Source organism: Anguilla anguilla, chromosome 12 (genome assembly GCF_013347855.1).
Source record: "Anguilla anguilla isolate fAngAng1 chromosome 12, fAngAng1.pri, whole genome shotgun sequence".
NCBI classification, from domain to species: Eukaryota; Metazoa; Chordata; class Actinopteri; order Anguilliformes; family Anguillidae; genus Anguilla; species Anguilla anguilla.
Genome location: NC_049212.1, coordinates 30,646,766 through 30,670,798, shown reverse-complemented (window position 1 = coordinate 30,670,798; position 24,033 = coordinate 30,646,766). Strand labels below are relative to the sequence as shown.

The following is a 24,033-nucleotide window of genomic DNA, read 5'->3' as shown; positions in this document are numbered from 1 at the left end:
GGTACATGGTCATTCTTATTCTAAAGGAACTTATATGCCTAAGATCATAAGCGAAAGGCAACACATTTCATTATCCCTAATTTAGTCTCTCCACCACATGAGATAAACCGCGTGTGTGTGCGTGTGTGCGTGCGTGTGTGTGCGTGTTTGTGCGTGTGTGTGCGTGTGTGTGCGTGTGTGTGCGTGTTTGCGTGTTTGTGCGTGTTTGTGCGTGTGTGTTTGTGCGTGTGTGTGCGTGTGTGTGCGTGTGTGCGTGCGTGTTTGTGCGTGTTTGTGCGTGTGTGTGCGTGTGTGTGCGTGTTTGCGTGTTTGTGCGTGTTTGCGTGTTTGTGCGTGTGTGTGCGTGTGTGTGCGTGTGTGTTTGTGCGTGTTTGTGCGTGTGTGTGCGTGCGTGTGTGCGTGTTTGTGCGTGTGTGTGCATGTGTGTGCGTGTGTGTGCGTGTGTGTGCGTGTGTGTGCGTGTTTGTGCGTGTTTGTGCGTGTGTGTGCGTGCGTGTGTGTGCATGTGTGTGCGTGTGTGTTTGTGCGTGTGTGTGCGTGTGTGCGTGCGTGTTTGTGCGTGTTTGTGCCTGTGTGTGCGTGTGTGTGCGTGTGTACGTGTGTGTGCGTGTGTGCGTGTGTGTGCGTGTTTGCGTGTTTGTGCGTGTTTGTGCGTGTGTGTGCGTGTGTGTGCGTGTGTGTGCGTGTGTGTTTGTGCGTGTGTGTGCGTGTGTGTGCGTGTGTACGTGTGTCCCATGGAGAAGTGCATTGTACCAAAATGCAAAGTTAAAAAGGTATTGAATTTGGTGCTTTGTTCCGAGTCATGTGATTGTTCGAAGCTCACGGGCGGCACGCCCCGCCGACATGAACGCGCAGCCGAGCGGCCGGCCTCGGTGACGCCGTGACTCTCTCATGACTCACTGAAATATCAGAGCCGTTTCTCAGGCGGAACAAACGAAATGCCTCGCGCTCACACCCACAGACAGTAAAATTACTCTGCTGTGTAATTAGTCCTGCTTCTCCTCCAGGGATGGGTTCACTTAAGGGACCTTGCGCTTCCTATTTATGGCCGCAAACACCCGAACAAGAAGCAGCATGGGCGAGCTTCACAGGCCAAGTCTCTCTCAAATGGGCTGCAGTCGACTCATTCAGCTCTTGACGTCATGCTACTTCACATCCCCTCCTGATTTGTTTTCGATAACCTTATTTTTCTCCCTTCATGCATTCTATTCTAACTTCCCTTCCTAAGGTAAGGCGTTCTGTGTATTTAATGGGCCTACACTAGCGCCCTGGCTAACATTTCCAGTTCTGTCTCATTGACGTGGAGTATCTTCAGCCCTCTGTGTCTGTGGGGCGTGTCTGACTTCCCTTTTGTAATTTACAGTAATCCTCTAAGCTCTGTAGCCTGCTGAAAGTTTACACAGCAGTGACAGCAGAACTCCAAGATGTTCAGTACTCTGTTCCTAATTTCTAAATGTTGTCTATCCACTCAAACTAACCTCTTTCAGTCGCAGTATCAAAAGCCAAAGACAACCTAGCACAGAAGCTACAAAAGTAACAGAGATATGTGAAATGGCACCAGACACCACATGAACGGTGAGTTAACTGCGTGGTGTCCGTTTGGGTTGAGGTGGCCATGGTCATCGCTGGAGCTAGCGTAGTCCATGGAGTCCATGCACACACCCTGTTTCTCGCCCAGATAGATGCCTGGCTGGTCCTTTCCTCAGCTAGGGTTCCTACTGCACCTCTGCACACCAGGCCTGGTCCACAAGCTGCTACATAGCACTGCGGTCAGGTGTGTGTGTGTGTGTGTGCGTGTGTGTGTTTGTGCGTGTGTGTGTGTGTGTGTGTGTTTGTGCATGCGTGTGTGCATGTGTTATGTGTGTGTGTGTGTGTGTGTGTTTGTGCATGCGTGTGTGCGTGTGTTATGTGTTTGTGCACGCGTGCGAGCGTTTGTCTGAACACGCACGTCTCTGCACTTGTGAGATGGCGTGTGGTAATCAGCGAAAGACTGAGCACATTTCTAAAGATAAACGTGCATCTTGCTGGTGTTGCATCCACCATCTGTGCCTTGCGTCACTTCGCATCTGCATATGTATGAAGAAAATCCTCATTAAAAGAATCATTTCACAAGTTGAATTCTTAAAAAATGTGAGAGACGTGTTGTCCCTAAGCATAATTTCAAGTGAAATTAATGCTGTACAGTAAAGGTTTAGCTTGTTTTCCCTTTTTTTACACATATCTAAACATACTTTATTTTATATTTATATATAAACACCTGTGTCCACTTTCTTTTAATACATGTGTCTATCCTTTCTCTCCTTTTAACCCCTTTCACAACCCTCCGTCAGTCTCTCTATGCTCTCTAATAATAAGTAATTAAATAAATTTTAATTAAATTTCCTCTACGTAATCAAATTTTAAAAAAATACTACTTCGAAAAGACTAAAATACTATAAATTACATTTTTTATTGTTTGGAGTGTTACCCAAAGACAATTCATTAGCTTTTTGAAAGTATTTGGTTCCCATAGAAGCCGTTGACATGCTTTTATCTATGAATCTGTTACTGGGAGTTTTTCAGTTGGTGTTCAAAAGCACAAGCTGAAAGGAGTGTGCTGCTGCGTGGGGCTGAGCAGCGGAAGTAAGCTGGGAGGAAGACCGCGGAGTCCTCCTCTGTGCTCACCTGCAGCTCCACAAACCGGCGCCCCTCCCATCCGCCCCCGCCCCCGCCCCCGGCTCGAAAGCGGTTGCGGAGCAGCTGATTTCGGGAGTCACGGCGCAGGCGGTGCCAGGCGTGACCGCGCCCCATTCCAGCGATGCACGGTTATACGATGTAGTCCAGCCACTTTCGGAAACTGAGCACCGCCTCTCCCCTTAATGGAGGACAGGTGTGCCAAGACAAGGAAGCGCTACCCTTGCCAAGGCCTGCATCTCAGCCAATGGGAATTCAGAGAACCAGTTTGGCAGAATTCTGAACACTTTACCTGTAGCACATGGTTCCATAGCAGAGTCAGGACCTTTGGCTGGTCCTCATCTTATATGGCTTCATGCTTTACCTTCGTATGTTATGTGTGTAAAATGTGTATAAAATGTGTGTGAGAGTGTAAATGTTTGTATATCCTGTGTGCATATTTGCATGTGTACATGTGTATTTCTGTGGTGTTTTTCTCCTCTTTGGCATTTCAGAGTTAATTTAAATATATATTTCCTTCATATACACCGTGTGTTAGGGGATTTTCTGTCCCAAGTGAAATCTATTTAGTGCATATCCCATACATACACATCAACTTTTTTCATATAGCATTTTGTTTGATCTATTGGCTGCCAGCAAAACCATTCCCTTTAACTGAAAAATAATTTGTAGCATATGCACTGGAGGGAAAATGATCTACCGATAAAAAAAGCTTGTAATTGCTTTTGGGTTTAGCCAGTTAATCCAGGATTTTAATTTTGCTCATTTAAAAGAGAACTAGAGGGCTCAATACAATACAGAGTAGCACGGGTGTAAAACCAACAGTGTAGCCTGGCTCTTTGTGCTTTTCTAAACCTAAATAGCATACCTGGAATTACACTTCACCAGTGTGACTGATAATTTGTGATAGACGTGACGTGAATTTGAAGGCCTACAACGACAACTGTAGCGATTGTGCTGTGAAGACACGCACCAGCACGGTGAATACTTTCTACCTAAGCCAAGCTAGCACCACTGAACCAGAATCAGCCGTTTCAACAGCCGCAACCATTTTGTACGAACAGCTGGAACTCCAACAAAGGCAGCGCTCAGAGGGGGTTATCTGTCTACAGCGTCTCAGTGGCGTCTTCCATAGAGAGGAGCGCAACGCTTAGCATCATTCCAGCAAGTACTTCATTAACGTGCTCCACGGGGCACCTCGCAAAGGCTGTGCACACATAACCTCGTGGGACGTAGTGCGGGGGACTCGTTTTGGTGGAAAGAGGTTTTGGCATTGATTGTGACCTTTATTGTTTCCCGGCATTTCTCCACAACGTTTAGTATTTATGGAGATGCGTCTCACGAGGTTAACTGCAGGATTTTTTTACCCTCTGTTGGCTTGTATTTGCTTTTAATTTTCCGCCTCAGAAACCAGCTTTACGTCTGGGGGGGAAAAAAAAGCACGGCCACTAGGTGGCGGTGTCCGCTCAGTGTTCGCATAAAAGGCAAGCCCATGTCAAAAGGCACAGTGTCCCTCTCTCACATGGAGTAACTATCAGCTGTAAGCACCTGGGACTGTTCTGCCTCTCTGGTGACAGAGGAGCCGTCAGTCTCAGTGCTATTAACTTTTCCTTTCGGTGAAAGGACCTGTGCCCGGTAGGTGACATATTGCTGCGTCCCCGGGGCTCATGACCTGCAAACAACCATGTCTTCTGGGTAAAGTGAACACGCGATCCCTTGTGGTAAAAATGCACCGCCGCTGTCTGCGTCACCATTGGTCAGTTGGGCTGGAAGCTCTACCCTCACAATGGTAGAACCGGCAAAAAAAAAAAAAACCCCAGAAAGAACCGCAGTTGCTGTCGTGATCCGACAAGGTGAGAGCTGCAGTGCCACGACAGACACCTCAGGAGGACGCCGGGGTTCGAGCAGCTCCTCCCTAAAAAGGAGGGAACGTGGAATATCTTATCATACATGATGGCGCTAATGACACCGTGTGACTGAGAGGTGGCATCACGCTTGCCGACGGAGACCAGCTGTTACCTCAGAGTCTGCTTTCAGAGGCGGAGACGAAGAACTCCGCAGAAAAGCAGACGCATGAATGCACTGGACCGGCGGTGATGCAAGATTACGGCAGACCATCTTCCTGTGCTCAAAACACGGGCAGAAATATGGCATTTCAGAATTGTTAGTTTTAAAAAAAAAATAATGACAATAATTCTTTGAACAAATAAAGGTAATATTTCGGGAAGGTTATAGCTTATATGTTCATTCCGTTAGGCCACATCTTACGCCTCAGAGTCCCACTTGTAGGCACCAGACCCAGAGACCGGTGCTGTAACCAAGGCTGTGTTTTTACAGTCCACCCAAGATGGAGTGTTCATGGCGAACTGCAGTCTGGCATCTTGTTAGCAGTAAATAAAATGTGACAGATGTGCTCTGTGATTCATCCCTGCAAATTCTATGGCAATTTATTTCATTTCTCCCAACACAGAGGGTGGGGGGGTGGATGGGGGGGGGGGGGGGGGGGGGGTTTGAAAAATTGGTCTTGGTGTCAAGTGCCCCAGGGGAATTGTAGGGGATTGCGGGAGCGTTGTGGTCACTCTGGCCAAACAGACCCAGGTTTCCCTGCGCTTCTGAGTGCTGCCCGGATCAGGGAGGTTACGACTCTTATGTTTTAATACAGCTCTTACATAGCAGCTGGAGGAGGAGGGGGAGACGGAAGCCTAGCGGTTGCTGCTAAAAATCAAGGCGCTAACCTTGCCAGAGATGCCCTTTCTGGCCTTCAGAAGGCCTGCATGGTCACCATGGCGTCAAAGTACAGAATTCACCAGCAGCTCCTGGACAATTCTCATCTCTCCCGTGATACCACCCCATGCCCCTGCATTGCATGGGGCTCCTGCACAGACACAACTCCAATCTCTGCGCATTTCATATTTATTCTTATATTTTCAAATATATTTATTTATGATTCCACATCCCTTGCCCCTGCCCCCCCCCCCCCCCCCACCAACACCACCACCCACAACCCCCTCCCAAAATCCATTACTGTAATCCATCATGCCGGCATCCTCCGCTACACAAACAGCACAGTCGCCATGGCAACCGACTCCAGCCCGGCTATGCGCATCTCTATCTCCCCTCCGATTGGCTGGCAGCCGGGTAGTCTGAGTCTGTCTGGGAGATGTGGTAATTGGCTTGGATTCTCCAATTATCCAACCCCCCCTTTCCCCTCCCATATCTACAGTAGGGAAGAGGGGGCAGCTGGGGTCAGGTTAATGAACTCAAGGGGGAGGGGGGGGGGGTGGTATATGCATTTTGGGGAAGGGGGAGTCAGCACATGTGGATCTCAGGGGAATGAAACGGTATGGGTAAGGAGGAGGTGTACGCCCAAGCACTACTAAAAATGCATTCTACAAAAAAAGAGGGAAAAAACACAGTTGTGAGCATCTGTGCTATTGCATTGTTAAAACAACTGAAAAAGGGTGGGTCCCACAAGCTGTTATAGTCCTGAATATATTTCCATATTTAAAAAAATATATGTGTGTGTGTTCATATATATATATATATATATATATATTGCTTTCCAAAGAATTCTGTACACGTGTACACATTCTGTACATGTGTGTAAGTGTGTGTGTGTGTGTGTGTGCAAGCGTGCAAAATCCTTCCCTATAAATTGATGCTAATCACTAACTCCCACACTACATTCCTCTGTCCCCATGTCTCCCGCTGGACGTGGACCCACAATCCAAGCGTTTCGTGGCCCATATGTTCCCACCATCGGTCCCCTCTCTTCAGCCCCCCACCCCCGCCCCCCGCCCCCCCCGGTGGGCTCAGTCCCTGGAACAGCTGACACAGCCGTAATCCTGACCCCTGACCACTCAGAGAGAGAGCCAGAAACTGATCCAGGTCCGCTGCTTAGGGAGGGGGGGGGTACCATCCTGGCAGCGTGGAGCAGCAAACGTTTTCCTTGGCAGTTATTAGTGGGCCCCACGGCTGCTGGCAGCGACGCTCATTAGCACAGTCTGGGTTTGAACCCTGAAGGCCGCACCATGCGTGTGTGTGTAAAATTGGACCCATTCTGACGAATGAGCGACACACACACACGTTATTCTTTCATCGTGTTTGTTCCACCGCTCACTCCGGCTGGACAATATGGCGACCGTGCCGTACTTTCTCAAAGAATACTTAGAAATGTAGCTAGTTTATGAGAACTATCGGACACAAAGAATAAGCGTCCAGGACATATTTTCTCTGCTCCCCCACAAAGACGACGTTCTACACGGGGAAGAGGAGTAACAACTTTTATTTCTAATTTTTTGGAATGGAAGGGCCGCAGAAAGAAAAGAAGGAGAAAGAGAATCAGCTGAAAAAATGGTGCATTTTACCTTGGGTAAAAAAGAAGATGGATTTACATTTGATGATGATAATGGTGACAGTTACTCATTTGCAGTTGTCATTTCAAAGCATTCCCAGACAGGAGAAAATAATAAAGTCCAACCAAAAAAAGAAATAAAATTCTGAGAGAGACTTCATCCCTCGGGCAGAACACAAGTTCACTTTTTTCCAATTTTCCAACGAACAGTTACAAGAAAGGAAAATGCACACACGCTCACACAGAAATTTACTCTTTTTTTTTCTTTAAAAAGTGCAAGCAAGATCACGGCACAATAATATACAAGAAGATCAACTCCACTTTTGCTGAAGACTGGGCATATGTGCCTGGTAGGACCCCCCCCCCCCCGCAAATTTATAAACCGTGGGGGGGTTTGAGACAAAGAGGGGGCCCTGATCAGAGAAAGAGAAAGACTGAGACAAAATGAGGCAAGAGAACAAGTGAAATTTGACATAAATGACCAGTCAACTGATCCTCCCCTGAAACAAGATGCATGTGAACTCAGGCCCTAAGTCCAGTATCATATCCACTGCCTTCACAACAGTGTTTCCTCCATGCCCCGCCCCCGCAGAATCCAACCAATAACATTCTGGTTTGGAGGTCTATCAATCAGCTCTCCTCCCCCCAATACACTTTGGCGCATGCAAAACAGATATCAGCCTCAAACAGATGGACAACTTCAGCCTTTCCAGAAAATGCCTTTGCCAAAAAAAAAAAAAAAAAAAAAAAAAATGCCAAGGGAGAAAAAAAAAAAAAGTGAAAGAATCCCCTGGGAAGGAGGAGGAAAGATGCTTTGGCTCTCCTGGGCTGCCAGAGACAGATCTGAGGCATGGAGAAAGGGCTCGAAAAAAGAGGAGGGGTCTCCGCCCCAACGTCCCCATCGCCTCCTTCATCGCTTGCGCGCAGTCTTCGGCTTCCTCACGTTCTCAAAGGTCGTCGGCCTCGGGCCTCCGCACGTACGGGCGTCAGTATGCGTGTGCATGGCGAGCGGGCCGGGCGGACGCAGGAGGGCGATGGGACTGACACGCCCGGTCACTGCCGGTCTGTCCCGGGACAGCGCTCGAGAGCCCTCTCGGCACCCGCCGAGCCGGTGACGCCGTCCCGCCCAAAACTGAGAAGCAGGGGAGCCGGCCCGGATGTGACCCTTAACATAACCGGATAACCGAAAACGCATGGACGCACCCACCTACACACAAGCGCGCGCTCGAGCACACGAGGCCAGTGCGTTACACAGTAAAACGTCAGAGCACGGGGCGACATATCTCAGGAGGTAAGAGCGGTTGTCTGGCAGTCAGAAGGTTGCCGGTTCGATCCCCGCTCTGGGCGTGTCAAAGTGTCCATGAGCAAGACACCTAACCCCTAACTGCTCTGGTGAATGAGAGGCATCAATTGTAAAGCGCTTTGGATAAAAAGCGCTATATAAATGCAGTCCAATTACCATTTAGCACGTACGAGTCTGACGGAAACAGAGACGTTTTACTGTGTACGCGTGTGGCCGTCAGTGCACCCTCCTGCAGATCTCTCCTACGAACTGGAGGTTGAGGCAGGGAAGACGTAGGCTTCTGGGCTGGGGTGCAGCCTGTCAGCAGGGCAGAACAGGCCTGGATTTCTGAGAAAGGCCGGAGGACCGGGCACCATTACAATCACATTTCAAATCAGCAGTGATGTTTCAGAAAAGTTCCTTATTTCATTTCTTTTTTTTTTTTGAGAATTTGTGTCCGTTTGGGTCATTCTGAGTTCATGCGCTGTGGTTGGCCTGCTTGGTAAACTGACCAAACGACTGAAATTGTCCTTGTGCAGATTGCTCATGTAACCTTGGATATCTTGGGGAGGTCTCTGGTACCCCAGAATGCAGTGTGCATGTCTTTTTAAAAAGATGAGCTCCAGGTACATTTCTTGTTTCTTTCTTTCATCTCTCATTGCCTCAAAAAAAAAAGAATAAAATTAACGACAAAATAAAATCTATTTGCTACAAAAATGTTTACAGCGCATTTAGTGTCACATTCTTCCTGTGCAAAATGTTCAAAGTACGAAACAATAGAAATAATTTTGAGAGGGGAAAGATAGGCAGTGAGTGGGGATCAGCAAGGAAAACAGGAAACGCCAGGAGAGAGAGCGAATCCATCACCTTCATATCTGCAGTTCTGCTCCTTCTCCAGACCAATCAATTCAGTTTATATGAACATCATATTTGTTCTCAAGTCCAATTCCAGGTCCAATTCACTGCCATTTATAACCAGACACACACACACACACACACAAGCACACACACACACACACACACACACACACACGCAAGCACACACACAAAACACATACACACACAAGCACGCACACACACACACACACGCAAGCACACACATGCAGAAATACACACCTTTAACAGTAAGGAAGGAACTGAACTTCAGCTTAAATCTGATTACATTATCAAACTAAATATATAAGGAACAGATTTGAGATATATAAAAGCAGGTCTTACCAGCAGGTCAAAACTATGTCTGCTACCATATATGTGATTGCGCACTCATACCGAGGAATATGCAGTAAAATTGCAATATTCAGTACAATACATACATGCAATCACACACAAATAGCAAACACTGGCATATGTTTCAATTTATGACACATGTATTTTAATGTATATCAGAATATCCAGATGTTCCTTATATATTTGGTGGCTGTGAAGATGCAGAATACGGACACAAAATGGAGCTTCTGTTTCTGAGACTCTAAGAGGTCCCAGTAACAGCAATCTTCACCCCACTCACTCCTAAATTAGGAGAAAGACGCAAAGAAGGATCGACCGATTCAATCTGATTAATCTCTTTGGATGGAACAAATGCATGTGGTTCAGGATAGTCCTTTCAGGCAGGTCAAAAACAATCAGACTTTGGGTTAAAAACAGACTTGTTTCAGTGCAAGCTCGCAAACACACATGCTGGCTTCCCAATAATACTCTTCTGGCTTTAGTTGACTTTTTAATAGCGCATTTAAATTACATGTCCTAGCACGCGAAGCAGTCTGGCAGACATTAATGAGCTCATTCTACTATTATTATTATCTTTTTTCCTTTCGTTTTTTCTTTTTTTCTTTTTTTTTACAAAAATGGATATTCCCTCAAAATGTCTTGGAAGAAATACTGCACAAGCTAGCATAAACTTTGTCATTGTGGCAAACCAACAAAACTATGCGAACATAGTGGTATTGTTTGTAGAAAAAATACATGAATGGAAATAATGGAATTATTTCTGTTGTTAAAATTCCGGTTCTAGCAGAATACTCTGCCCACTCCCACCCCAAACCGCCCCTCCCCCTAGGCCCCCTAATTCTGGCTCAGCACCTGGTCAGCTACAATTTCCTTTTTTCAAAAGCGTTTAAGAACACACCCGAAGACACAAACTTCTCCGGAGCGGGTTACGAACTCGTTATTGCGAATTAAGTGTGCTTTTTTTCTATTTTCATCTTCAAAATATCTTTACAAAAAATTAAAACAATGACACATAACACCATGCAGAGAAAACCAGAAAAAACCAAAAGAAAAATTGGAAAAAAAAAAAAAAAAGAAAGAATTAAGACCACTGTTTTTCAAACGGGGCCCACACAGATAAAAATCTGCATTGTTCACATATATACATCCACACCCTCGCATACGCACACACAAAATAAAAGCATATCCAAGCCCCATCCAAGTCACAGCAAGTCCGATATTGGCTTTTTTTTGTTGTTGTTTTTGAACACGGTGGTTTATGATACAGTCTGGCGTTAATCTTTCCTCGCTCACGTCATCCCACTTTCCACTGAGGCGTTCGCTCGATTACCTTTGGGTCCCAGCGTTAAAAAAAGGCCGGGCCATCGTTTGCGAGTTTAACAAAAACACGGCCTCGTTTGACCGGAGGCCGCTGAAGGACGGCGGACAGCATCAAAAGGGAAACGCCGCCCGGGTGATTCGCCCACGCCGGCATCTGCCCCCACCCGCCCGCTCCGCTACTGTGGCATCCATTTTTGGGGTTAACTTTGTGATGGGGCACCTAAACCTGCCCCCCTCCCCTCCCCTCCCCCACACACCCTCCCTCCCTGCAATTTACAGCGAGCGAGAGCGTCCTCGCGTCGAGCGAGGGAAAAGCTAGCGCCTCTCAGACGCTAGCGCGAGGCGCTCTCGCTCAGTCAGCAGAACTCTGCCCCAGCAACCTCGACGCAGCTTTCGCCCTGGCGGGGGGGGAGTGGGGAGCGGGGGGGGGGGAGCGGCCCTCCGGCAGCGGCGCTCGCGGAGCCGCGCGGGTGAAGAGGGGCCCCCTTCAGAGCCCGCCGGGGCTCTCCTCTGGAGGGCCCTCCTGCGCTCAGCGCTAAAGGCCTGCTGGCTAATGGAGTGCAGAGGGCAAGAGCGCCGCCGCCGCCGCCGCCGCGCGGGGGTCTCCACCGCCTGGTCTCCAGCGCCCGCACTCCGCCACGGGTCTCAGAGCTCTTTGGATGGGGGGGGGGGGAGGGAGGTGGGGGGGAGCGCACGGAGCACCGCCGCGATCGGGGAAAAAGCTGCGTCACCTTGAAAGCGATCCCTTCCTGCTCAGAGAGGCCACCTGCGGCAGATTTGGGGGATTTTCCCGTCTCTGACTGTAAAGGATGGAGGCGAGGGAGCCTGAGCAGGGTGTAGTATGCGGGGGTGGGCCTGGGTGGGAAGGGAGCGAGGCCGGGCCGGGCCGGGCTGGGGCAGGGCGGGGCTGGGGCGGGGCGGGGCGGGGCGGAGCTTAGGTCAGGGTGATGTAGGCCGATGCCTTCTCTTTCAGCTGCCGCAGACACAGATGGCAACTCCAGCTCCCTGCAAGAAGAAGAGACTGAGTTTGGTACACAGTGCAAAAGGCTCATAATTTTAGGGAAAGAATCTGCCTTAGCTTTGGCCAGCTCACTACAGTTGGGGCTAATTCCCATTTCAGTTGAGGAATTTAGAGGAGCTTCACCTGAAAGAGCTGGACAGGCAGCGCCAAAACACGCAGGTTGTTCAGCTAGCGCTTACGCCAAACCGTGGACATCGGTTACAGTCCGAAATCAGAATACGCATCATGCATCACCAGTCACCGGAGCTTTGGGCAGCTTACTGACAAGTATGTAGATTATGTTTGTAGCTAGCTAGTCATTACTTAGTTTAAATAGCCAGCAGGCCAGAATAGTGTTTAGATGACAGATTTAGATACCTTAATAGTGTCTAGATACGTAGACAGCAAGCAAACAAGTAGTCTAGCCAGTTACCAACCAATCATTAATGCTACATTTGAAATGATTTGCACAGGTCTTCAGTAGCTAGCTTTTAGCCTAATTGGATCAGTGTCTAATTATGCAAAATGTAGAAATTGTAGAAAGTTAGCTGGTGTCACCTCATAAAACTATATTAGTTTAATTGTAAGTTTAATTATTGAGAGTTATCCTTTTTCTTTCATGGAAATGATTAATCTCTTTAATTAAACAATCTAATAGCACTCTTCAATCTAACAGTTCTCTTCATCTCTGCTACAAAGGTATTCATCAAATCAGAGAAGTGCAATTTGGGATATGCTGAGGCAGCATTTATAAGGTTGATGAAAATGTACATAATTGACATGCCCTTATAGAATAGAATGAGCACCTCCCAGTGAAGTCCAGTCCATAGCTAGCAAAACTAAAAAACTCACAAGGAATTGTGGGCATCACAGCAAATCAAAGAGGTATGTTTCAAACACAGAATTCTGCAAGTAAAAAATCTCAAAAACGACCTGGACAACCTACGTTGAAAGAAAAATATTTTTTTTTCTCATTCTCAGAGGAGTCAAAAAAAAAACCAACAATAATCAAATGCTTAAAGTTCCCCCTTTAAAAAAACAGGCACTCTCCAAACATTTCCTCTAAGACTGGCCAGAATCTTTAGTAGAAGATTCGACCCATTTGAAATAAAAAATTCTACATTCTTACAATTAACTGAGTTGTACCATGGCACCTCCGTCACAACTAAAGAGAGATTTGAACCCGTAGCCCTCAGGCCCCAACACTTACCTTCTGGAGGCTCAGCCATTGGGGGGCTCAAGCAGTACATGTGGTATCCTCTGTCACAATCATCGCAGAACAGCAGCTGATCCTGCAGGCAGACAAGCACGTGCAAAAGGATTCATCTCACATCCTGGAAAGCGGAAATCTGTGAGAGAAAAACTTCAATGGGACGCGTCGCGTGCTGAATGGAGCAGTTCGGTGGCGCGCGTGTCTGAAAACGAGCGGACGCGTGGGGAAGAACCCATTCACCACGGCGCAGCGTGGAGCCGCGTTTGTGTTCGGAAGACGCATTATGTGCTCGCACGCGCTCACGTGGTCCGCTCTCTCTCTCTCATCAATAATAAACCGCGCCTTCCGTTCCTCTGTCCCAGCTCAAAAATACCCTGGTTCTATTCAGGCTGCTGCCCGCGCTTCTAAACAAATTTTTTTTTTACAGCCTTTCATTCCATTTTCTTCTGTACGGCTGAATTTGGAAGCGACGTGCTCCACCCGCGCAGGAGGCCAAGAGAAAGCGTGGCGGAAACGTGCGCGGGCAGCAGCCGCTTCTGTCCAGTCTGCAATCTGCCGGCTGAGCGGCGCATTTATTTTATTTATTTTTATTTTTTTTTACTTGCCTATTTCAAAGGGACAGTGCAAAGCCACTGGTCTGTCCCAGAATTCGTTACTGGGCTGAATCTCGTCTGTTTCCCCTGACAACTGGGGGACCAGAGGTGGGAGGCTCAGAAATTAGCAGTCCACCTTTGTTCCAGTCACCTGGATGTGCTAATCAGCACAATTCCTCAACCAGGAGGCAGAGCTCATTAGTGAAATCAACTGGCTGAATTAACGGGTGGAAGAAACACACGGCAGAACTTTTACTTCCTGGCCCCTAGACTATCCTGGCTGGCTGTAGGTAGGTCCCCGCACATTCCATTGGACAGAGGGGTCGCTAGTTTTGCACAGTTTATCCCAGTCTGGAAACAGGGAGAGGACCAGGAGGCAAATGCGCAGGACTCGGCTTGTGTGTCTGTACTGAATGACCTGTCTGCTTCCTAAGCTCAGCCACTTCACTTTTCTCATTCATTATTCCATCCTCAAATGCAAAGTGAGTAATGGGTGCGGACCCGGGAAGAGGCTGCATGCAGTGATGCCGACAATGAAAACAACTTAGGAGTGGTGGGAGGGGGTGGGTCAAGAGCTGGGTGCTAGACCCCGTAACTGAAATCTATTACAATATCTAGCAGCAGTGCAGTATAATGGTTTAGGGACTGGCCTTGTAACCTGAAGGCTTCAGGTTCAATTCCCACGTAGCCTGAGGAAGGTGCTTAACCTCCATTGCTTCAATATACAGTATATAAAGCGGTATACATGGATATATACTGGAAATGAGCATCTGAATACTTGTAATGCAAAATGCCAACACTGCCTCAACACTGACATGATAGCGGTGTATCCCCCCAAAGCTTATATTAGCCTTTTAAAATCTCAGAATTAAAAAATTAAAAAACATTTTTTTACAGATTAATGGATTCTATGTCAGTTTTCAAACAGCTGAAAGTGAGAAGATAGAAAATGGGTAAGTAAGGCTCGGGTGTAGATGTGAGGAAAGGGCTGGTCAGGTGCGGCTGTGGTTCTGGGGAGGGCGGAAGATAGCAGAAGCAGGACTGATGGATGAGTGCTGTGGAGGGGAGGTGCGGCGACAAGGTATGTGAGGGAACCAATGGGCACGTCGGATAGGAGCTTTGCAGGCGGTTGTGCACCAATGGCTTTGCGGGAGGTGGGCGGGGCTGCGACGGAGGGGGGCGGGCTCTCACATCGTTCTCAGACGTGCCGCAGAGGCTGCAGGACTTGCACTCGATGCACTGCCAGCGGTAAGTGCGCACGGCCGCCGTCATGTTCACCGTGAACTGCAGGCAGGAGGGGTGGCCTGCGGACACACGGGGGGGGCGAGGGGGGGGGGGGGGACACGCGGTCACCCTTACGGTCAACACCACCAGGAACATTAGACCATGAACGTACAAAACACAAGCAAAATAAGGTTAATCATCATCATTATTATTATTATTATTATTATTATTATTATTATTATTATTATTATTATCAGTAGTAGTAGTAGTAATAGTAGTAGTATAATTCTAATAATTCTATTAGTATAATTCTAAGTTTTATACTTATAATAATAATAATAATTATTATTATTATTAGTAGTAATAGTAGTATAATTATACTAATTATTATTATTATTATTATTATTATTATTATTATTATTATTATTATTAATAATAAACCAAGAAGCCCCTGGATATTAAAAAAATGTTTTTCTTGGAAGACCTGGTCAAGACAGCAACAACATACAATATAGAGAAAACACACAGCAACACTCTAACACGCATATAGCCTAGCTGCATATCGCCCCGTCTAACCAGGTAGGTGCTGCACTTTAGAGATGGCTTTATGGCTGACTATAAAACACTTCTGAGACCCATGAAAGGTTCAATGTAAATGCGGTTTGTTCATTAGTTTACTCATTTATCATCATCATCATCATCATCACTCCTAGTAGCCCCCACTCTGCACTTCTGCTAAAGTATCATCACTACCACTCCTCCATCGTTACTAACGATCTTCATCAACGTTACTAAGACTCATCATTGAGTACTCGTCATTACTCACCGTCTTCATCATCACTGCTGTCACTCTACTCGTTATCAGCTTCAGGATTACGATCATCTACCAAGGTTACCATTCCTACCTTCCTCATCATCATCTACATCCATTTTGTTTTCAGACTTGGTCCTGCCACATAACTTTGCCATACAGCACATTGCAGAAAATCAAAGTATAAGTTGACTGATGTGTCTTGAGATGGATATGGGACATTTAATCTTCATGGCATGCTATAGCCATTTCTCCCATAATTGCCTTAAGAGGGTAATTTAATATGCAGTACATTAAAAGTATCAACTTAAGACTATTTAATAGCTTGTTACAATTCAGAGGTTACAATTATGGCTGGAATGAAAGCCACCATACACATGATTCCCCATGAACCAAAAATGTCTGTTTTACCCAACCACACTTATTACCATCATCATCATCATCATCATCATCATCACCATCATCTTCATCACTAGCTTTAGTCAAAGTCCTGATTGGGTATCCTCTCCACTCCCCTGGGCAGGAAGCCCTACCTGACCGCCCGCAGTCCGCACAGGAAATGAGGTCTTCCGGACAGCCGGTCTTCTTGGAGCCCCCCAGGCAGAAGTCACAGTAGCCGTTGGGAATGACAGACCCATCGGGAGCTTTTTTGGCTGAAAAAGAGGCAGGGGTGCATCAAGGGACTGTGTGTGTGCGTGTGTGTGTGTGTGTGTGTGTGTTGCTTATCGTATTGGGATGTTTGTTAACACTTTTAAATTAACTGAGGAAAAAAAAGGACATCCCAATCACACAAGAAACAACTGGAAGAGGTGGAAAAGGGAGGAATGTGTCAGGATTTCCTGAGCGGAACCGGATTGGCACATCAGGCCAGAAACTCTGAACACACTAGGGAAACTCCGCCAGTGGGCCTTGAAGTGGAGGAGACACTAGTCTGTGCTCTGCAGGAGAGAGAGAGAGAGCAGATGAGCGTAAAGTGTGTGAGACAGAGAGGGAGGAAAGGAATGAGACAGAGAAGCAGAGACAGATGAAGAGCAAGAGAAAAAAGGAAAAAGGAGATCCGATGCCAGACCGGAGCGTGACTGTAAAGTGAGTCCCAGCTGGATAGGGAACCTCCCTCCCACCCATATGTTTGTTTTGGAAAAGCAAGCAGGCCCCGCCGCAGCCTGGGACTTTCCTGCTTGCGTTCAGCCGGGGAAGCGCTGGGGAGGATGGGACCGGGGAGCTCCACTGGGAGGCCTTAAGGTCTGTTCAATATTGTCACAGGAGCAGAGCGAGCCTTAGGGGACAACGCGTGTGATGCCAGAACCGCTGCGCATTGGGGCAGACGCCTGTGATACAGCCATCAGCTGTTCTCACATCCTCCTGAGACGCAGCAGAAAAGGGGTATTTTAATTTCTTTGACTTGATACAAGTGTCTTGGATGACAAAGCATTTTGCAGTGAAAATGTTTCCAGGCATATTATTTGTTTTATTATTTTTTTTATTGACCGTCCTTTGTAGTGTAGGTTTCAGCATAGTAGAATATGTCCCCGACAGGAATGTAAATGAATTTCCGAGTCTTAGGAGGTTAACACTGTGGGTGGAGGGATTCATTCACTTCTCAGATTTACGCTGGAAACACAGTCAACAGTTATTTGTGTCATAGAAGTAATACACATTGACTATGTCATACTCAAGAGTACTGTAGACTTAAGTTAATATCTGGGCAGGAGAACATACACGAACACACACATTCACACACCTACCCTCCAAAATTAATTCACACCCTTGATTAAGATTCATTTTTTTTAAAAGAAAATAAATAAAACGAGTATATTTTAATTCTCAAACATGAAAAATCATTATACTTAATGATTCAATGGAATCAACCACAATAACGCTTCTCTCAAATGATATGTTTCTTACTCTAAAAAATAAAGATCACATCTTTTCACACGCCTGTTTTCAGTACTTTGTGCACCCTTAAAATGCAAGGATAACACCACTGAGTCCATTTCTTTGGTGTTTTAGGAGATTGGTGAACATGGTTGGGGTGGAAGGGTTTTTGACCGTTCCGCCTTACAGAAATTTTACAAGATCCAGCAAATCCTTTCGTCTACATTTGTGGACTGTACTCTTTACTTCAAACCACAAATTTTCAGTCTGGCTCAAGTCTAGAGACAGAGTTGAAAACTGCAAAACAGTAAGTTTGTGGTTAATTAACGATTTCTTGGTTGATTTTGCAGTATGATTGGGATAATTATCTTGCTGAAAGATCCCCACGACCAGTAGATGCAAAACAACCCCATAACCAACACCATATTTCACTGGATCATGTTCTATTCAATATGAGGGTCTTTCTTGGTTCCACTTCCATTTTCTCACATGCAAACAACTGCAGGCACACACACACGCACACACATGCACGTGCTCGCATGCACACACACACACACATGCACACTCATACACACATACACCCACACACATGCACGCACTCGCACACACACACACACATGCACGTGCTCGCACGCACACACGCACACACATTCACGCACGCACACAGACACACCCACACACATGCACGCGCTCGCACACACACACACATACACGCACACACACCCACCCACACGCACACACACACATTCATGCACACACACACACACACATACATGCACACACACACACCCACACGCGCACACACACACACACACCCACGCACACATGCACACAAACAATGCAGGAGTGTAATCAGTGCTGCTGGCCTGGTGTGTAATTTGGAGCTCTGTGGTCCACTCTGTTGTGCTTATTAATCCTGCTCTCCCTAGATTGTGGTGGGGGAGGGGAAGTGGGTGGGGGCTAGGGTGAGGGGGGTTGGGGGGGTTGGGGGTGGGAGAGATTGTTTTTTTTTTCTCCAGAGGGCACATATATAATCCCTGGAGGCATTTTTTTAAAGACATTCTCTGAGGCTGGGAGTTGCTGTTCACCGTGCAGTCATCTTGGAGAACTGCAGCCTACATGCTGAACAGTAAACCTCCACGATTCAGGCCATAAATACACAAGCATCGTCGAGACAGTTGATGAACAGTTGTGGGCTATTCTGAGCCATATGTTCACAGACATGCTGTGTCTAAATATACAGTAGGTGGCAAAAAAAAGCCAAACAATAAAAAAAATTAAATTTACAAAAGCACATAATAAAAACCTTTCATTGTTACGGTAAGCACAAATATAATACAAGCCGTGTAAAAGAATATTTCAACAGTTTTTTTTTTTGTTTTTTTTTTATAAGTCATCTGTATACCACCTAGGGGAATATGTTTGCCTCAGATTTGCTTATAGTTTCGTGGGGTCAATTTTGATCAGTTAGCCCCTAAAACCTCCATGTTTGATCACTAAATTTGGTCTACATGCAAAGGCAAGTAACAGCATTTCAGTAATATCACAGTGCTGCACGACAGAGGTTTAATCCACAGGAATGTAGGCTAATGGACCATGAGCTTTGCTGCAGCCAATTAAATGTTTTTACTGTAAATACAAACAAGCAATGTTGTAACATGTTTGTTCCTCATTTAAGTCACATCACTGAGGCGTATTTTTATTTTCAAAATTTACATTCTCGACGATGAAAGAAAGGTTAGCTTAGCTGTAGCTTAGCTGCATCATTAGTTGCTTTGTTATTTAGCTGTTTGTGCTGTTGCCGGCATTGGGGCTTGTAGATCTTTATGCGGCTCTTGCTCATGCTTCGTGGCTATTTTCAAAATGAAAGACCCCATTCTACAGAATGCTAACCCTATAATGCAAAGTTCACATTTAAACTTGTTCTCTTATATAGATAGCACTTTTTCTTTTATTCAGATGTTTTGTAAAGGCATTTAAATCCCATTTTGAGCATTGTTCAGCTATAACACACTATTATTTTGCATTTTGCTTATTGTTTTGCATGTTTGTAACAATTTTCTACTATCTGGTAAAAGACACATTTATATTCCATATTTCATGATGTGTTGAATGTGTCCATTTGCCTGATGTGTCCATTTGTCAGCCAAACTGTCACACACACGTGCGCCCACAGACACACATGCCCAGGATCACAGTCTGGAAGATGAAGCCAAGGATACTGTGTATGTGGTGACATTCAGCCGTTCAGAAACACAAAGAGATGCTTCTCGGTATTTCACCCACACTGGCGAGGCTTTAGGTTGTCCGTAAAGAGGCTGGACTGCTGTTTGCCGGATTATGGGAGTGGCTAACACATACCAGCTGACCTGGGAGTCACAACACAGAAAACAATTGGAAATGCTAGAAAAAGAGGGAATGCGTTTTCTTTTTCTTTTTCGTAATTCATCTCAGCCCAGTAAGCGTATGCCAAAGACATTACTCTCTCTCTCTCTCTCTCTCTCTTTATCTCTCTCTCTCAGTCACCCACTCACATACACACACACACACACACGTACAGGCACACACACGCACACACATACACAAACACAAACACACACGCACACACGCAGCTGCATGGTCACAGTACTGTAAATCAGAGATGCCCTCTGAGGCCATAAGGGAAGGCCATTAATGATTGAAGAGTATGGTGAAATCTCCCAGGGATTTGGCCGTCTGAAGCCAAAGGTAGTGTTCTCTCACCCCTCCATCCCCCCCATCCCACACCCTTATAGGGACCCCTCCAGACACATGACCTCCCAAGAGTAAGAAAAAGAGAAGAACAGAATGAGGTACGGGGTCCCACAGGGTCGGAGAGGGTGAACGATACACGACAGCCCCCCCTCCCCCCCCCCCCCCATTACCTCCCCCTCTTCCCCTCCACCACACCCCACCCCCACCGCCATCGCAACACCCTCCCAATTACTGTGAGAATACAGTCAGAAAGCTACACTTCGCTGCTTTCAAGTGCGTCTCGGGTCCACGGGGAATTTCGGAGACGGCGCATTCTCGAACGCACCCTCCCCAACCCCCCCCGCGAAACCCCTCCCGCCCCACCAACCGCCACTTACACGCCCACACAAACCAACACCACCACGCACCCCCCCCCCAAGTCCCCGCCCAAACCGGATCGTTTCCTGACTCTCAGCAGCGATCCTCGCGTTTCTGGAGTCCTCTCAATCAGGCCCCGGCTGGGCCAGGCAGCGGCCGCTAAATCAATTGGCGGTAATGCGGTAAATAGAGAGGGCCGCCGCTCCGCTGAGCCCCGGCCGCCCGCGTAACACCGCACACGCCCGCGCACGCCGCGTACGCCGAGCACCTCCCGGGGAATTCACCCGCTACACCTGTAGCCGCGGATCCCAGGTCAGTCAGCGCTAGAGCCGCAGCGAACCGAGCGAATGATATCCAACACCAGGGTGACGGGTGTTGGATATCATTCCCCCCCCCCCCCCACCCAAAAAAAAAAACAAACATTAATAAATGAAGGCCCTTATCTGACAACCGGACTGAGGACCTTCCTCAACATTTTTTTCCCGTGATGCTAAGCGTGCGTGGAAAAGACGCCGACCGACGTTGGTGTGCAGAGAGAGAAGGAAAGGAATAAAATTATAAAAAAGCAAAGAGAGGGAGACACAGAGAGAGAGAGAGAGAGAGAACAATAGGAAGCAGAGACAGACTGGTTGGTAAATGTGGAGGCGCCTGGCAGTGTGTCAGGGCGTTAAAGTGTAAAGACACACCCTCGGAGCTCCTGCCATCCAGCCGCTTAACGAAGGGAAGGGATGCTCGGCGCAAAGACCTCTGTTTGGAGTGCGCGCATCTTTGCACAATACCTTCAGAAGGCTGAACACGCCCCCCTCTTCCAAACCCGAAAAACAGGGGGCCTGCCGCCTTGTCCCTGCCTATAATATTGCAGTCATCGTCTGTCCATAAACTCAGATACACACGCAGTCTGACAGGCAGGCTTGCACACAGACAGACAGACAGACAGACCCTGCAACACAGACACCTTCTGTGCAATATGCAATTAGTCAAGGAAAAGACTTTTCTTTTGCCTCTCTGGCACTCTCTCTCTCTCTCTCTCTCTCTCTCTCTCTGTTTCAATTCAATTCAATAATGCTTCATTGGCATGACTGTATATGAACAATATTGCCAAAGCAATTCACAATGAAACAATTAACAATGACTCAAAAGACATATAATTAATACGGTGGAATAAAATGAATAATATACTGTTAGCTCCATAATGTTTGGGACAAATACATATTTGTTTTTTCTTGATTTGGCTCTGTAATCTACAATTTTAGATTTGCAATAAAACAATTCACCTGTGGTTAAAACACATTCCCAGCTTTTATTCAAGCGTTTTTTAGAAGAAAGGTTTTACTCACTTAAACACCACACTGTTTGGGACATATTAATGTTATGCAAGTGAACGTAGTCATATATAGTACATTGTCAGACATCCTTTGCACGTAATGACTGCTTTTAGTCTGTGACCCATAGACATCACCAGGTGCTAACATCTCTGGTGATGCTCTGCCAGGCCTGTACTGCAGCCATCTTCAGTTCCTGCTTGTTTCGGGAGCTAGTTGCCTTAAGTGTTCTCTTCAGCATATGAAATGCGTGTTCAGTTGGATTCAAAACAAGAGAATGACTTGGCCAGTCCAAGAAATTTCCAGTTTTTAGCTTTGAAAAACTCCTTTATTGCTTTAGCAGTGTGTTTGGGATCATTTTCTTGCTGCAGGATGAAGCGCCGTCCAATGAGTTTGGAGGCATTCGGTCAAACTTGAGCAGATAAGATGCTTCTGTACACAGAATTCATTCTTCCGCAGCTACCAGCAGTCACATCATCAATTAAGACAAGTGAACCCGTATCTGTGGCAGTCATACATGCCCAAACCATAACACCCCCACCACCGTGCTTCACAGACGGTGAGTGCTTTGGATCTTGGGCAGTTCCTTTTGGCCTCCGTACTTTGCTCTTGCCATCATTCTGATACAAGTGAATCTTGGTCTCCTCTGTCCAGAAAACTGTTTTCCAGAACTCTGCAGGCTCTTTTGGGTACTTCTTAACAAACTGTAACCCAGACACCCTGTTGTTTCAGCTAACTAATGGTTTGCATCTTGCAGTCTAGCATCTGTAGTTGTTTCTTAAGTCTGCTGGAGACAGTAGTCATTGGCACATCCACACCTGCCCCCTGAAAAGTCTTTCTGATCTGTTGGACTAAATCTGCACTCTAACCACATTAGATTTGTTTGATTACAAATCTTAAATTGTGGATTAGAGCCAAATTAAGAAAAAATACATCTGTTTGTCCCAAACATTATGGAGCTCATTGTAACTATAAATAAGATATACATTAGACGTACAGTATACTTTAGACATTATATTTAATAATGTCTCTGTCGGTTTCTCTCTCTGTCCCTGTCTCTTTCTCACTCTCTCCCTCTCTCACTCCCTCTCACTCTTTCACACACAACACACATGGAAGAAGATCAAAAGGAGTCAACCTTGTAGAACACACAATACAAACAGCGACGTCTCCGGGTTTCCCCGCCTCCCCTGGCCACGCCCTCCCCTGGTCAGTATGGCTTTGCTGCGACAGCGAGGTTTTGCTGCATAACAGGACTTGATCTACGGACCTGATCTGGGTAAGGGCTGGCCTGCACGACAGCGCGCCGTGTTTGAGGAACAAATATTACAACAACAGCCTCAGGTCCTGTGCACACACCTATTACCCAGAGGTGCACACACACAAACACGTCCGAACGGTCTTAAGTCTTAAAGCATGGAAGCTTCTGGAAAAAAAACGTAGTTCATCTCTGGTGGTGAATGCAGAGATACACAGACTGTTAAATGCAGAGATACACATGTGTGTAGCTTCCTTGCGTGACTTAAAAATCCAATTTATCTCATCCCAACCCCAACCCCAACCCCCCCTCCAAACGCTCATCACCAAGTTGCCATTATTTCCTTTGTTTGGCCTGCTCAGTCCGTACGTATTTCACTGTCCGGTTTAAGTAGGAAACGGCATCACTGACATGCAGTGGTGGTCATTAAAAAGGCATTACAGTAATGTGCGTGTTTGTGTCTGAGTTTCAGAAAGGCAAGGCTTGCATCCTACGCTTGGGGTGGAGGTGGGGTGGGGGTAGGGGTGGTTGAGATCCAGAGACTGCAAAATTACATCCAGGAGCCAATCCTAGCAAGTCTCCCCGTCTGCTTTTTTAATACGGGATATCAAAGAGGGAGGGCTGAAATATTATTTGGTTGGCCCTCTCACTGTCTGGGGTAATTTAAATGGTAAATCATAAAGAGAATTTTTAACTCTCACTCTCTCCTTTCCCTAACCTTTAATAAACCCCCTGCCACCCCAGACACACACAGGCACACAGACACACACACCCACACACAAAACACGCAC

At 46.6% G+C, this 24,033-nt stretch overlaps 1 protein-coding gene across 2 annotated transcripts in view; it reads right to left on the bottom strand.

Moving 5' to 3' along the window:
* Positions 1-11,756: 11,756 nt before the first annotated feature.
* dpf1 (D4, zinc and double PHD fingers family 1) overlaps positions 11,757-24,033 on the bottom strand; it is a 39,938-nt gene continuing 27,661 nt past the window's right edge. For both annotated transcript variants that reach the window (XM_035383692.1, XM_035383693.1), the window contains exons 9-12: positions 16,231-16,350; positions 14,854-14,966; positions 13,067-13,148; positions 11,757-11,861 (exon numbers count right to left, since the gene is read on the bottom strand). In XM_035383692.1, coding sequence (XP_035239583.1) covers positions 11,791-11,861; positions 13,067-13,148; positions 14,854-14,966; positions 16,231-16,350 — 386 coding nt within the window. In that variant the 3' untranslated portion in view covers positions 11,757-11,790. The remainder of the gene's footprint in view (positions 11,862-13,066; positions 13,149-14,853; positions 14,967-16,230; positions 16,351-24,033) is intronic.